This window comes from Mirounga angustirostris, unplaced genomic scaffold, assembly GCF_029215605.1.
Source record: "Mirounga angustirostris isolate CCGP_5_RB_7025 unplaced genomic scaffold, mMirAng1.0.hap1 SCAF_12, whole genome shotgun sequence".
NCBI classification, from domain to species: Eukaryota; Metazoa; Chordata; class Mammalia; order Carnivora; family Phocidae; genus Mirounga; species Mirounga angustirostris.
This window is the reverse complement of record NW_026991720.1, coordinates 56,092,470-56,107,307: the sequence shown is the minus strand read 5'-3', so window position 1 is coordinate 56,107,307 and position 14,838 is coordinate 56,092,470. Positions and strand designations below refer to the sequence as shown.

General features: G+C 37.1%; 1 protein-coding gene across 6 annotated transcripts in view; it reads left to right on the top strand.

Moving 5' to 3' along the window:
- The window catches only part of HDAC9 (histone deacetylase 9), a 918,445-nt gene that overhangs the window by 180,709 nt on the left and 722,898 nt on the right, over positions 1-14,838 (top strand). Inside the window, exon 1 of one of the 6 annotated variants that reach the window (XM_054505257.2) lies at positions 7,397-10,247. The exons of 3 other annotated variants lie outside the window; for them this stretch is intronic. In XM_054505257.2, coding sequence (XP_054361232.1) covers positions 10,232-10,247 — 16 coding nt within the window. In that variant the 5' untranslated portion in view covers positions 7,397-10,231. Of the gene's footprint in view, positions 1-7,396; positions 10,248-14,838 lie in introns of those variants that run through there. 2 more of the 6 variants (XM_054505262.2, XM_054505261.2) reach the window with 2 other exon arrangements.

Here is a 14,838-nt window from a genome sequence, read left to right as displayed (position 1 = left end):
TCTCAAAGGCTTAATTCACATACTCTGTGTAAATTGGCCAAATATTATCTTTTACATGAAAATTTTATTAAGGAATTACTCCATTTCACTTATCTCTTCTGTCTACTGTTGAAAGGGGAATTCTCAGAGGCTTGAGAAAGTAATTGTGCATTAGCCTTAAAAATGATTGAAAAGTTAAAAAGGAAAGAAAAGGAAAAGGAAAATGTATTCATCCATTCAACAAATACTTGTTAAGGAACTACTTCTGTTTAGTTTCTAGGCACTGGAGATAAAGTATTAAAAAGGATGGGATAGCCTCATGAAATTTACTTATAATAAATATTTAAAGAGGGGATTTGATAATATAATCTATTGAGATTTTCTAGTATTGTTATGACTCCTTCCATTCATTCATTCATTCATTCAGGCAATATCTGCCTCATGAGCACATCAAAATTTTTATTATGTAACCTAATCTCCCTTTCTTCAACCAATGTCATTTTTTTCCAATTTCTCAAAAGGAATATAAGTTTAAACATTAAAAGGACTTAACTTTCATTGGAAAACAGAGTCAGGATTATCCATTCTAGAATAATTCTTTTTTATTTTACTATTGCCATCCCAACCTTGATACTTTATTTTTAGTGTTCCTGAGGAAGACCAAGTGTGAGATTCAAGAGCAGAGCTTCGTCTATGAGTCTGAAACAGAGTTGGCAATGTTCTATGTGTCCTGGAGCATAATAAGCTTTCTATATGATGGCCATGTTTTACATGGTACTAGTGAGCATCATAATTATTCATTGACTTCTATTCATAGATTGTTCTCTAGAGGAGGGAAATACTGCATGAGCTTTGTGGCCAGTCTTACTGTTCAGACTCAATATGCTTGGTGGAACATGTTTTTATTGGTACTCTATTTGGAGAGAGAAAGGCTGACAAAGGCTTCCATGACTCTCAGTCTTCAAATGGTGAAAATTGAGGACCTGGTGGAAGATTTCAGGAAACCACTTACTTAATTGACTCTCTTTTCAAGGAAAATGTATTTCAAAGGATAATGGCCTAAGATTTGACTCCAAAGCTTCAGTGTAGATCAGAAATTCTTCAGGCTGAACGATATAGCTAATGCTCAATTACCTTAGCTTCTATTGAACCATATTCTAAACACCTTCTTTTGTAACCATCACCTTGTGCCGAAGTCTATATTTTTAGCCTTTAAGCAGAGCTCGAGCACTGTATTTAGACATCTGACTTGAAGACAAAAATTGCTCAGTGAGCAGAACAAATGTTCAGAAAATAACATTTCAAGGTTAGAGCTAGTGTCCTGAATAAAATTCCTTTTCTTCTTTTCCTCCCTATTGAATATAACATAAATAATGTACCCTGACTGGCTTTCAAGATTAAAAAATCAGAGAATAGCAGTGAACTTGAAGAAGGAAAGAGGGAGTAATTAAAAATTGAAGGGGCTTCTGTTGAACTATTGTTTGCCTGAAACTAAGTATATATTTTATTCCTGATTCAATAGGATTATGGATCTTAAAAGGATTAAAAAACTGTATAGTAAAGCTTATAATATCCTTCTCAGAGGGGAGAGGAGAAAAGTATGTAAATATTGTTTATAATTACTTGTAGTAATTGTAGTTACCAATTTTTAACCATTTACAATGTGCTGGCCCTTTCTATAATTGACCTCACTTAATAATCACAGCAATTCTGTGAAATAGGCCTTATTAGCCCCATTTTATAAATGAGAAAATAAAGGCCAGAGCATTTAATAACATTTCTAAGACTATCGAGTTAGTGAGTGGTAGCATATTGTGGATTTTTCCTAGGAAAATCCCAAAATGGTCCCTGAAACTCCCTAGTATTAAGAAATAAAAACAGTTTAATTCCTAGGGGAATAGACAAGAGTGAAACAACACGATTATTATTGTTAAACAAGACATTGCAAGGTCCCCGGACCATTTCCAGAAAGGGAAGTCACATATTTGCACTGAGGGAAAGTGATTATCACTCAGTGGAAACTACTTGAAAGGAATGCAGCTCATTTGGATTGTGTGTGACTTGGTGAGGGACTTAGCCCTTTGTATCCCATGAAGCAAAAGGATGTTGTAATTGCATTTCACAATGGGCCCATAACTTAAATGGCTGGGCATTCCTTCCTTTTCACTGCCTGGTGCAGGGTATAATCCTCATTTAGTACAACCCAGTCTCTATGTGAACAGCTAGAACACAGGGCTGTTTTAACGATCTAAGTTTCTCAACCTTGGAACCAGGGCCTGAAAGAAATGTTGGAAATTCTGGGTGGTTTTTAGGACTGTATTTAGAAACAAATAAAGAACATGTGAAACTCTTTGACCCTTTTCTGATCCTTGGTGTTCTAATACGCAAAGTATACTTTAACCCAGCAGAGGGAGGCATTCCATAGTAGGGCATAGTAATAATGTAAAGAGAGAGAGTAAATTAAAGGTGAGTGAAAGATTTATTTTTAAACTTGGTGGAATACCAAGTTTATGTCGCAGAAAGTGTAACAGCGGGCTATTATTTCTTGAACTGATTATCATTCCTCTTTGCAGAATGGGTTGTCTCAGTACACATGGCCCGAATGGTATCTTAATTAATTCATTTAAAATTCTAAAGGTTAGCATTGCATTTTTATGCTGAGTGTTGTGTTGTTGTAAAACAGAGATTTTTAAGTACTAAAATTTAATTCCATTTAGTTACTGAGTCATTGACTCTTTCAGAACTCTTGGAAATTAATATCATTATTTATAGGTGGGAACATTCAGCCTGAGGAAATTCAATGATTTGTTCAAAGGGAAATAGTAGTAAATGGCAGAAGCAACCATCTAAGACTTTGGATTTTAGAAAAGTATGAAAAACAGACAAAGCAGTGCCCCCTTCAGTTTCTGTGTTTGTGGAGTATTCCACCCATTCCCCTATCCTAGGCAAAATGAGAGGTAGAAAAAACACTCCTGTGGGAGGTGGACACATGTCTGTTCAAACCTGTCTCATGTCACTAACTATACCACTTGACCAATTTAACCAGCCTTCATTTTTAAGTGCTACTATCCTGTTTTGTATGTGAATAGAAAGAAGTCTGGGAGATTACCACATCAACAATGGCTATTTTTGTAGTGTGGATGATGAGGCAGTTTTTACTTCCGTCCTCATATATTTTTTCTATTATTTGATTTGATGCTATATTACTTGTATAGTAGTTAAAACTTTCCCTTTAAATTAAAAAATGAATTTTATTTAGTATTTACAAATAATATGCAAGATGCCAATTTAAACCTTTTTTATCCCCATTAAACGGTGGACAAATGATGGCTACATGAAGAAGCATGAGACTCTGGGACCATTTCTATGTCATTTATTCTGATTTTTGGCTCAGAAAACATGACCTCAATTATATACTCAATTGTGTGGGGTTTTTTTTCTTCCCAATTCTCTGTTATTTCATCTTCCATCATAGTAACTGCGGAGAAGAAAAGCATGTTTTGTTCTCATTCGGAATCTAATTTATTTCATAATTTTCGAAAATTTTGTTTTTAAGTTGTCTGTAATTTTAAGACCACCACAGGTGAACTATCTGGATTCCAAAAAAAAAAAAAAAAAGACCAAAACAAAACAAAAACCCTCTTTTTATATTCTAGACATTGGTTTTGTAGTCAGAATTATCTGTAGTCAGTTCTAGTCCTCCATTTACTAAATATGAGACCTTGGTCAGTTTACCTAGTCTTTGGGAAAATTAGTCTCCTCATCTGTAAAATAGTTGGAAGAAAACTTAACCCTCAGGATTATTGAGATAATTAAATGAGTTAAAATTTTCATGTGTTTGGTATTATGGAGACTAGATAAAGATGGATTTCTTTCTCATTCACTTGATTTAAATTCAACACTCACTGTTACTATTGTCCCAGGTAAAAATTTGCTTATTCATTTTGCAATAAATTGGATGTAGATTTTAGCAGTCTGTTTGTAAGAGCAATTGAATCTTGTGGAGTAACTAAGATGACCAGCTGACACATTAACATAACATAACACATTAACATAAGGTTGATTTCACCCTAAATTGTTTGAGTTGCCAGGCAAGCTTCACTTTATCAAGGAATAAAATGAGAAATCCACAAAGCCAAAGTAACAATAAAATATGCTTTTGAAGCCAAAAGACCAAGTAAAGGGTGCTGTGATAATGGAGAAGATTCTGATATTCATGAAAAGTGCTGTACAATTTTTTGATGTCTTCAGATTTATGAAATATTTTTTTCCTGATGCTCAAAGTAGAAAACTTGGTCAAAAAGAAAAGGCAAAAAGAAGAATATAAAATTTATCTACAGTTATACCATTCAGAGAGAATTATTCTTCACATTCTGGGCTTTTAGTCTTTTTCTATTGAATATGTGGATACATTTTATGTGTAAGGTATAAGGTTGTGAGTGGAGTAAGTTTGTGTTCCAAGATGGGGATAATAATACATCCATATCTTTTTTACCTAATATTGTATTATAAATGTTTTTCAGCATCATTAAATATTTTCAATATCATGATTTGTAGAATTTGTATTATAATCTGTCATGTAATTATGCCATAATTTCTTTTATTATTCCCCTTATATTGGGCATATAGACAATTTGCAGGTGTTCAACAACATCTTAAAATAACAGTGTAATGGAAATTCATTTACATAAATCACCATTTCACATTTTATTTTTTTTTCCTTTAGAAATGATTCCTAGAAATAGAGTCACTCCCAAAGAGCATGAACTTTTAAAGATTCTTGATATACTGTGACAATTTTTTTCTCCAGGAAAGGTGTACCAGCTTACATTCCTATCAGTAGTATATGAGAGTACTCTTCACATCATATGCTTATCATCATCTTATATTAGCCTCAACGGAAAGTAAAAATGTTAATCTTTCACAATCTGCATTTATTTGATAACTAGTGAAGTTGAATACTGTGTGTCATTTTTACTGAGGAATACACACACATGCACACACACATACACACACCCTCCTAGCAACATAAAAATACGTTGTATTCAATGGCAGTTTAAAAAATTTTATTTGAATATATGTCCATAAGCAAGATCTTGGCTAAAAATAATCACATTAGCAGCAAATTTAGTCAAATGCTTCAAGCATTTTTAAAGAGACTACATCTGGGATGCTTTCCTCAGAAAGACATGCTGAGATTTTCATATCACCTTTTATACTGGGCAAGTGGTAACTTTGTTGCATTTATCCTGGGTTCCCCAACAATGTCAAACTAGAAACTTTCAAACCTGCAAACATCTGCTTTTGTCATCAAAATTGAAAGACATAATTGAAAGGAAAGTTTTAGTTCACAAACTGTATAATCTCCTGGTTCTGCAGAATGGAAATGAATAAACTTGAAAACGTATTTAAGGACTGAAGCTCTAGTCAGCATATAGCTTAAGACTGGAGAAAGGGTGAATTTCCTTTTAGAGTAAGCACTGGCATGACTGTACTCTCTAACAAGAAAAAGTAACATTTCCAGAAATCCATATCATCATTTCCACACTAATTTCTATGATTCTAAAAGTTCCTTTCTATACAGCCTGGTGGAACATTTTTATAAATTCCCCCCGAATCAGTAGTGATTGCAGAAGTTTTAGTGTGTATACCTGGGCATTTTAAATGGTCTTCTTATGTATGACTTTTCAAGATCTTAGCTTATTCCTCGAGGATGTCATGTTTGGTCCCCAAGAGGATCAGCTTTGAAACATTTCCAATTTGGGAGAAAATAAGCTTTTATAGGAGTAAAATATGGTCCACATCTTCAACAGACTGAGGGATAAAACTGGCTTATAAAGAAGACTTTTAAAAAAAATTTTACTTATTTATTCCAGAGAGAGAGAGAGAGTTAGGGGGAGGATCAGAGGGAGAGAGACAAGCAGACTCTGCTGAGTGCAGAGCCTGAGCTGAAACCAAGAGTCAGACTCCTAACTGGCTGAGCCACCCAGCTGCCCGAGAAGAGGGGTTTTATAAAGTATTTCTTAAGCCTTATAAGGAGTTAATAAAATAATTTTATTGTATTCAAACATGACTTAGCTTCTAATCCTAATTTTGTAAATAGGAAAAAGGTAATTAAATTATTAAGGCACCTTCATTTTAAAGGTTAACATTATTATTATTATTATTATTGTTTAGCTCATGGGGAAATTTATTTTTTTTTTTTACTTTTTGAAAGCCCTAGATGTTTTTTAATCGACAGTTATTTGAGTGCTTTCTTTGTCACGCATTCAGTCTTAGATCTGGCTTGTGTGGGCTCTGGCTGTCTAATAAGGAGATAAAATAATGTCTGATTATCTGGGACACAAGGTAATGAATCCTATTATGTGGGTACATCCTTTTTCTGATTTTCAGACAGCTTAATTTTTATATCTGGTCTTTAGCCAGTGTTTTATATGGAGCAGAATTTAGTATTTGAGAGGAATTTCATTTGTTTGTACATTGTAACTGTGGTCCTTTCTGACTGTGTTTAAAGAACTTTTCATAGCTACTGTCTTCTAATGTTTTAAAACTAAGTAAACTTTCTATTGCTTATTTTTTATTGTAAAACCTTATGTGTTCATTTTAGAAAAAAATAGAAAATACTGAAAACTAAAAAGGAAAAGAAATAATACACACACACACATACACACACACACATATATATCAGTAGAGAATTCCTGTTAACATGTTGGCAGATACTCCAGAGTTGATCCTATATAATTCATATATAATTGTTTTTACAAAATGAGGTCAAAGTGCTTGCTTAATGTAACCTGCTTGTTACATTAAATATCTTGACATTACAAATTTTATGAATGTTGCTGTTTTATTTAATTGACCAAGTAGTTCGTGTTAGAGATCATGTTAGCCTGCAGAAAATTTGTGTATGATCCTAAGAGTGTTACAAATCTTTTGAAATGAAATTTCACATAGAAATCTAGATGTCTAGGGGCACCTGGTGGCTCAGTCGGTTAAGCGTCTGCCTCTGGTTCAGGTTGTGGTCTTAAGGTTCTGGCATCCAGTCCTGCATTGGGCTCCCTGCTTGGTGGGGAGTCTGCTTCTCCCTCTCCCTCTGCCTGCTTGTGCTCTCCCTCTCTCTCTGTCAAATAAATAAATAAAATCTAAAAAAAAAAAAAAAATGTAGATGTCTACTTTCTCTTGAAAGATGGAAGGCTCTGTACTACTCATAATCTGTGGGTCACAGTGGATAGGGCTGATGGTAGCCCACGTTAGCTGAGGCTTGTGCTCTTCATTTAATGTAATCCTTTCCTGCTTTCCTTACTTCTTGATGTTCCTGCCTGACTTCTGAAGCAGCTGAGTTTGCCAAGAGTAGTGGATTATTTAGGGTAGTGGTTTTTTTTTTTTTTTTTTAAGATTTTTTTTTTTTTAATTTGACAGAGAGAGCTAGAGAGGGAACACAAGCAGGGGGAGTGGGAGAGGGAGAAGCAGGCTTCCCGCCGAGCAGGGAGCCTGATGCGGGGCTCGATCCCAGGACCCTGGAATCATGACCTGAGCCGAAGGCAGGCGCTTAACGACTGAGCCACCCAGGCACCCCAGGGTAGTGGTTTTTAATGAGGTTGTCCTGGTCTCTGAGGCAAGGATTGGAAACTTGTGGGAATGTTTTTTGGATGCCACAATGTTCACGGAGCTTCTAGTTATTTAGTGGACCAGTCTCGTGGATGTGAGGGTTTTGTAATGTGAGGGACATTGCTACACCTGGAAAAATTTTTCTTGTGTCATGCATTTCAGTTATTTCTTTGGATAGTGGGTGAAACACCTGTTTATAATTATTTGAGCCTAAAAACAAAATCTGCTGCACATATAAAAACTGTTTTATTCCATTTTAGTGTATACAGAATTTTCTAGGACTACAACTATCATATAATTTCACATTGTATTATTAGAAGCTCTATGATGAATCGTTCACCGTTTGGAAAATCACGTCACTGACAACAACACGGCTCATGGTGTTTTAACCAACATACACAGCTCTATCAGTATGCATTTGTAGCTTCCTTGTTCAGTATTGAAAAAAAGAAAGTTCATGCTCCTTTAAAATCTTTTATGAATAAGGAAAAGTTCTCAGCTCCTGCAAGAGAATATTAATCATTTTTCATGTTTTCTTTATGTCTGTGGTCTGTAATTTGCCTTAGCATGTTATCTGGACTTCAGTTAATCTTATTTTTCCTTTTACTTAATCATGTGCTGGTAAGTCTGGTTTATTGTTTCTTGTTTTATCACTAGATTTTATTCTTATGTGCACTCAACTGTCCAGTCTTTCACTTGCCTACCTTTCTTGTAAGACTGACTTCTTATTACACCTCTTCAATCTGGATTTACTCACTGGATAGTAGGGCAAGCATTGGAGGACTTCTATGACATGTAAATATTCATGCGTGGGAGCTCTTTATTGATTTTGAAAAATATACTGTATAGAGGTTGGATTTAGAATCTATGAGTTTCATTTTAGGTTAGCAAAAGAGCATTGCAAAACACTTGGTTTAAAGGTGGGGCTTTGTGCTTAATGTTCTGGGTGGGCATCAAGGATGTATCTAACTCCCGATTAGGCTTACAGTCTTCTAGAAAGATAGTACATAGAAATAACCTATGGTTAAACTGAGAGGATGATGAAATATGCTCTAGGATTTTAGAGGGGGGCTAGTTGGTATGTTTGAATGGAGGAGGAAGGCTTCTGGAAGAGGCTGAGAAAGTTCACCTGAATGTAGAAACCTGGGAGGCTCCTTTTTGAGAAGGAGTGAGTGATTCTTTTTCATTTTTCCTTCCCTTCTTTTAGCTCAAGAGCTCTGTGTCTTTTCCTCTTCCTTCCTTGAAGATACAGAAGCTACAGATGTAAGTGAGAGGGTCATGGGTGTGAAATGTTGATTTTAGGTCTTTGCCCCTCCTCTTAGATACGAAGACAGGACCTTGAGGGCTTAGAACTGTGCGGTTGTTGCTCTTCAAGGAAATTGTAGCTGGCATCTCAGAACAAGGCATGACTGGTATTTCACTTCAGCCTAGTACGTTTTCTTAGCTCTAGTTAGAAAACAAACTTACGGAGGTGGAAAATATATTCAATAGCTCTCCAAAGTTTTTCCTTTCCTTGTTTGATTAGGTGAGTAGGGGGAATACTAAGAAAGGAGAAGTGATAGTAATGAATTGCTAGCTTCCTTAGCTTGCCTTAGTTTACCAAATCTCACTCTTTTTGCAACACCATCACCACATGTGATTATATAAAGACTGCTAGAATTTCTCTGAAGGGACCGAAATTTTCACTTTCCCAGCCAATCAAAGGCAAGGGTGAGTGAACTTCAGTAATGTTTTGATTTTGAGAAATTCTTTTTCCTGATACAGTGGGACATATACTTCAAAGTGAGTACTCCAGATTTAATTCAAATGCCACATTGAAATAGCTCAGAAAATTGTGTGATGCAGAGTTCTGGGGTGACCATGTTTTGTATATTGCAACCTTTTGGAGTTGGATCGTCGTATCAGAATTATTTTATTTCATTAAAATCTGTCTTTAGGTTCTATATTTTCTTTTCATTTACTACAGACATTTACAACTAGAAAATAGGTCAGAGCTCCTTCAGAAGGCATTTATTTAATTTTCCCTCATCCAGAGGCACACGTCTGCTCCTTGGTCCTATGTTTTAATTGCTAACCTCCAGAGGAAGAGAATCATCCGAGCCAGGGCCCCAAGTTGTGGAAGTTTCTATATCCGGTAAACTGGCTCCATTCCAGGGCAGAAAATTTATCAACAAATGAAACACCAGCTACTTCCCACACGTCCTCTGATTGCATTAAAAAAATCACTCCCCTTCCCACCCAGCTGAGAGTGTACTTAGAGTATGGAGCTGACAGACGTTCTCTCTCTTCCTCCTCCTCATTTTGTAAAATAGCTGGTTTCTGTAGTCTGTTAGGCTTCTTATTAATAGTAATAAAATGTTCATTCATTAACTGTCTCATGCCTACGAACTAGATATTGTCACTCTCTTTCCCCTCAAGTTAGACTGTTTTTATAAAGTCGTGCTGTAGCAGAGAAGTGAGCTTGAAAACTGATTTGGGGTCTGTAGCATCAGGTACTACTTAACCAGTGGGAGGGACTGATAAAATTAGCAAGTTGACTAACCACTTCCCTTCCTTGTGGCTCTTTAATATTATAACGGATACAGAAAAGTTCAGAAGGACTGGGCTAGTTTTCGAAACCACAGCACACATTGGCAAAGAGGGAATGTACAACAGAACGGGTAAGTTTCTTTCTTTTACTCTTTCAGGAGAATGGAAAAATGACAAAGGGGTGGAAGTTTTTAAGTTTGATTATGCAAATAGTCTTTTGTAGTTTGTAGGTTGTGGAAAGATAAACTTGCTACGAGGAGGGGGACGCAAAAGGTTTTCCGATCAGCAGCAGGAGCTCCAGGAACAGCAAATGTGAGAGTGGGCAGAGGATTCAACTCTTAGAGTATCTTCATTGTCCCACATAGGTCAGAGTAAAACACTCAGGAGGGAGGATTCTTGTACTAGTATAATTTTTGATAGATAAGTTCCTGGACTCTGAGTTCTTGCAATCTAGATTTTGTAATTGTCAGTAGAGTCATTGAGTTACTGAACCCAAATGTCCCTCTGGATCCTGAAATGGCTTAAGATCGTCAGTTATCTTGCCTGTGGTTTAAATTTGTATTGCTTTTAACTTTCTGTTATGGAAAATCTCAAATACAAGCAGAAGTAGAGTGCACAGTGCATAGATTGCCCATGCCCTGTCACACAGCTTCAAGAGGTAGGGACTCAGGGTCCACGCTGTTTCATGCACACCTCTGTGGCATGCTCCCCACTTTAGTCAAGTAGGGTTGCAATATTTTAAATATGCCAATTCTGAACATTAAATGAAAGAGGCCGAGAATCTCCTCAAGGCTCCCATCAGTTCAGTAATACAAGTTTTAGAGAAATATCATTTAAGAAAATTGAATTATGAGTCAGAAAAAGCAAGTTGAACTTTCCAGTTATTTGGCCAATGGGAATGGGATTAGAGGATAGTAGTGAAGATTGTGGACTCTGGGGCTAGACTGCTTTGGGTCAAATTTTGGTTCCGTGCAATCCAGTGTTTTTGAGGAAGTTCCTTATCTTTCTCTACCTTGGTTTCTCACCTGAAAAATGAAGATAAATGATAGTATTGATTTTTTTGAGGATAGGAGACAATGAGACCATCCGTGCATGTAAAGACTTGGCAAAGTGCTGAGAACAGAGAGTGCTCTCTGTATATTAGCTCCACAACTGTTTGCTGAAATGACTAGAGTGATAGGAAGGATGAGCTCTGTTTAGACAGAAAGCTAAACATGTGTCTGATCATACCTGGTTGTTTGCTGATCATTGTTTTCTTTTGATTATTTGATGATGTGAGGCCAGGAAAAGTGTCCATGGAGACATCTTACTTGCTCTTGGCCTCCTGAAAATTCCCCACTCTTGCTCTTACCCACCAGCTCCAAATTAATTCTCTCTGAAAAGAGAGAATTGTCTTGTCCATCCTCTTGCTTTGAGGAAGAGGGAACAGAAATTTGTCTCTGCTCATAGAGCAGGGAGAAGTCAATTTGAGGGGAGAGTCATGGTCTCCTCTCATCCCTGAGAAGAGGTGTATTGTCATTGGGTGTAGGCAATGCTTCTAGGCCTGGGAGGCTGCTTCACATCTGAGCTCTTGTCCTTTCTCTCAGAGACAGAACTCTCTAGGCTTGCCCTGGCCTTCCAGGGCTGCAAGCTGCCTAGATACTTTTTTCATTAGAAATGAGGATGGTGAAATTATGAAGATGGGCCACAAGTTGGGAGGCGAGGACCTTCCCTACTCTGTTCTTTCTCTGTGTTATTAATAAAAATACCAATGACTGCTACTGACTGAGCATTTACTATGTGCCTGGCATGGCACTGGGTGGTTTTCTCATTTAATACCCCTAGTATTCCTACGCGAAATTTAGTGTTACTGTGTTCACTTTATGGATGAGGAAACTGAGGCACAGAGAGATGAAGCAACTTGCCTTTGATTACCCAGCTAATAAATGACAGCCAGGATTTTGTTTCAGATCAGTCTGACTTAATCACTTCTTAGAGCATTTGTTCCTAAGAAATCAGTTTATTCATACATATGCAGTCAAAATGCATCCATGATTTTGCTCTTAGCCTTCCCAAGATGAAAGTCATCAGTGTTCCTCTAAAGCAAACTGAATGGAAAGGCTTTTGTCTAGCAATAGATTTCCCACAGTGAATTTTTCATAATGCCTAATTATAAGCTGGAAATTTGTCAGAAATCTTGACAAATAAAGAGGCTGGTGGGGTTACCACTGTAAGGGAGTAAATATTGAACCAGGAGGGAAAAAAAAGAAATGCTCTTTTAGTAAATTAACCATGCCTCACTGGCGGATTTAGTTTTTAAGGCCATTTGTCTCTCTTGAGTTTTTGTAAACGATGGGTGAAATTCATCTGCATCAATTTTCAAGAACATGCAGCCCTGTTGTAAAACAAATGATAAACACTGATGCACTGCCGAAATAAAGATTGACTGAATCTTCTGGGAGGTGCTGAAGAGAACTGGGTCGTGCACAGTCAGACATTTTAGAAACCTGGAATTGACTTTCAGTGCTTTTTCTTTTAGATTACTGTTACAACTGTAAAAATAGAACCAAATGTGTGAATGAAGGAAGAGGTTAATTTCACAACTTCGGAGAATTTTTTTTTTTTTTCCCTCCAGGGGAGTAATGGTGTTTTAAAAAAATTTTCCTTTCCTGAAAGGAACACTGGCTAGAATTTCCAGCTAAAAATGAGAACATCAGATATAAAATAATTGACTTCTCTTATCAGGCAATCGGGGTGCATTCAGCAATCTTTCATCTTTATTTTTCCTTCATTGGCCACAGAACTTTTGTCATCTTGATAGGATCAGCCAAGCTTTACTTACTAAAACGTTGGAAGAGATTTGAAATCCTGCTATCTTTTTGCAGAGCAAGTAGGGGATAAATGGAGTTGGGACTGCTGGTGGGGGAGGGAGTAAAGTTGGGAAGATCTTAGTTATGAAACATCCTTGGGTTTTTAAATTTTGAGAAAGTGAAGAGGCTAGTTGGTACTGGTGACTGCAAACCATGTTTTGCAGAATTGTTCTATCACTGTGTTTTCTTTTCTCTAATGTCTTCATCTCATAAGGACAATCGCTCATAACTTGTAAAGGATTCAGAGTTGGAAATTTCCATATCTGTCTATGGTTAGAGATAGATGCAGAAGTGCCATTTTGCTTGTCATGGTCACCTTCTTTATGCACTGATGTAATTTTTTTAAAAAAGATATTTATTTATTTATTTAACAGAGATAGAGAGCACAGGTAGGCAGAGTGGCAGACAGAGGTAGAGGGAGAAGCAGGCTCTCCACTGAGCAGGGAGCTGGACGTGGGGCTCCATCCCAGGACCCTGGGATCATGACCTGAGCTGAAGGCAGCCGCTTAACCGACTGAACCACCCAGATGCCCCCACTGATGTAATTTCTGATGGCTTTGGTCACCCCCACTAGTGACAGAATACCAATGCCCTCATGCTGCCAAATCGACTTTTTCTGTTCCAATCTTTAATATTTATCCCTGCTTTTATGTCACTGCTATTTTGGGGATTAAATATTTTATTTAAAGTCTTGAATAAAAAAGGCATTTGTTTTTCCTTGAGATGAGTTCTCTCTCTCTGTCTCTGTCTCTCTCTCTTTTGTTCTTTAGACTCTTTCATCACAAACTTTGACTATCACCTCCCTGGAGGTTTAGAGATCAATAATCACAGCTTCTACCCTCAGAAAGCTTACAGACTAGTGGATGAACAAAATTGTATGAAGTGAATGAAGCTGTGGTTCATAAAATATATCCTGTCTTCAGTGGACTAACTACATCGGGAAAGGTGGTGTGTGTGTTAGTAAGAGACCAAGCTCCAAGATCAGAGAGCCATGTTCTCTTAAAAAGTTCTCTTACTTTGTGATTTGGAGTATCTTAATAACCTTCCTAAGCCTCGATTTCCTTACCTGTAAAATGATATCGAGTTCATAGGGGTTTTATATGAATTGTATGATATGATACATACTAGATATATAGCATGCCATATATAGTTTGAGGGATCAGGGGAAGTCTCTATCAAAAGATGGTTCACTTTAAGATGAGCCTGAATGACATAGAAAGATCTTTCTAAGTCACAGGGAACTGCATGTGCCAAGTGGTAAGGAGTTTGGCTTCTCTGAGAAACAGGGTAAAGGCCATCATGGTTGAAACATTTTAAAAGGGGAGAGTTGCTTGGAGGTGTAAGTAACAGAATCAAGAATGTGCAAAGCCTAGTAGGTCGTGGTGGGGAGTTGCATATTCTGAGTGTAATCAGAAATAATTGAAAGTTTACACTGGAAGCTGCATGATCTGCATACTATTTTTTTTTAAAGATTTTATTTATTTATTTGAGAGAGAGAGTGAGAGAGAGAAAGAGCACAAGAGGGGGGAGTGGGAGAGGGAGAAGCAGACTCCCTGCTGAGCAGGTAGCCCGATGCAGGACTCGATCCCGGGACTCCAGGATCATGACCTGAGCCGAAGGCAGTTGCTTAACCAACTGAGCCACCCAGGCGCCCTCTGCATACTATTTTTAAATTAGTTAAAAAGAGGAGAATAGGATCTCACGAAGCAAGAGTAGACATAAAGAAACAGGTTAGAAAACTCTTCCAGTAAGTAGCCTTGTCCAGAAATGATGGTAACTTGTAGTAAGTACTGCCAGTGGGGATGAGGGCAATGGACAGAACTGAGAGATCCAGTATAACACATGGGATTTGATAAATAATTAGATGTGAAAA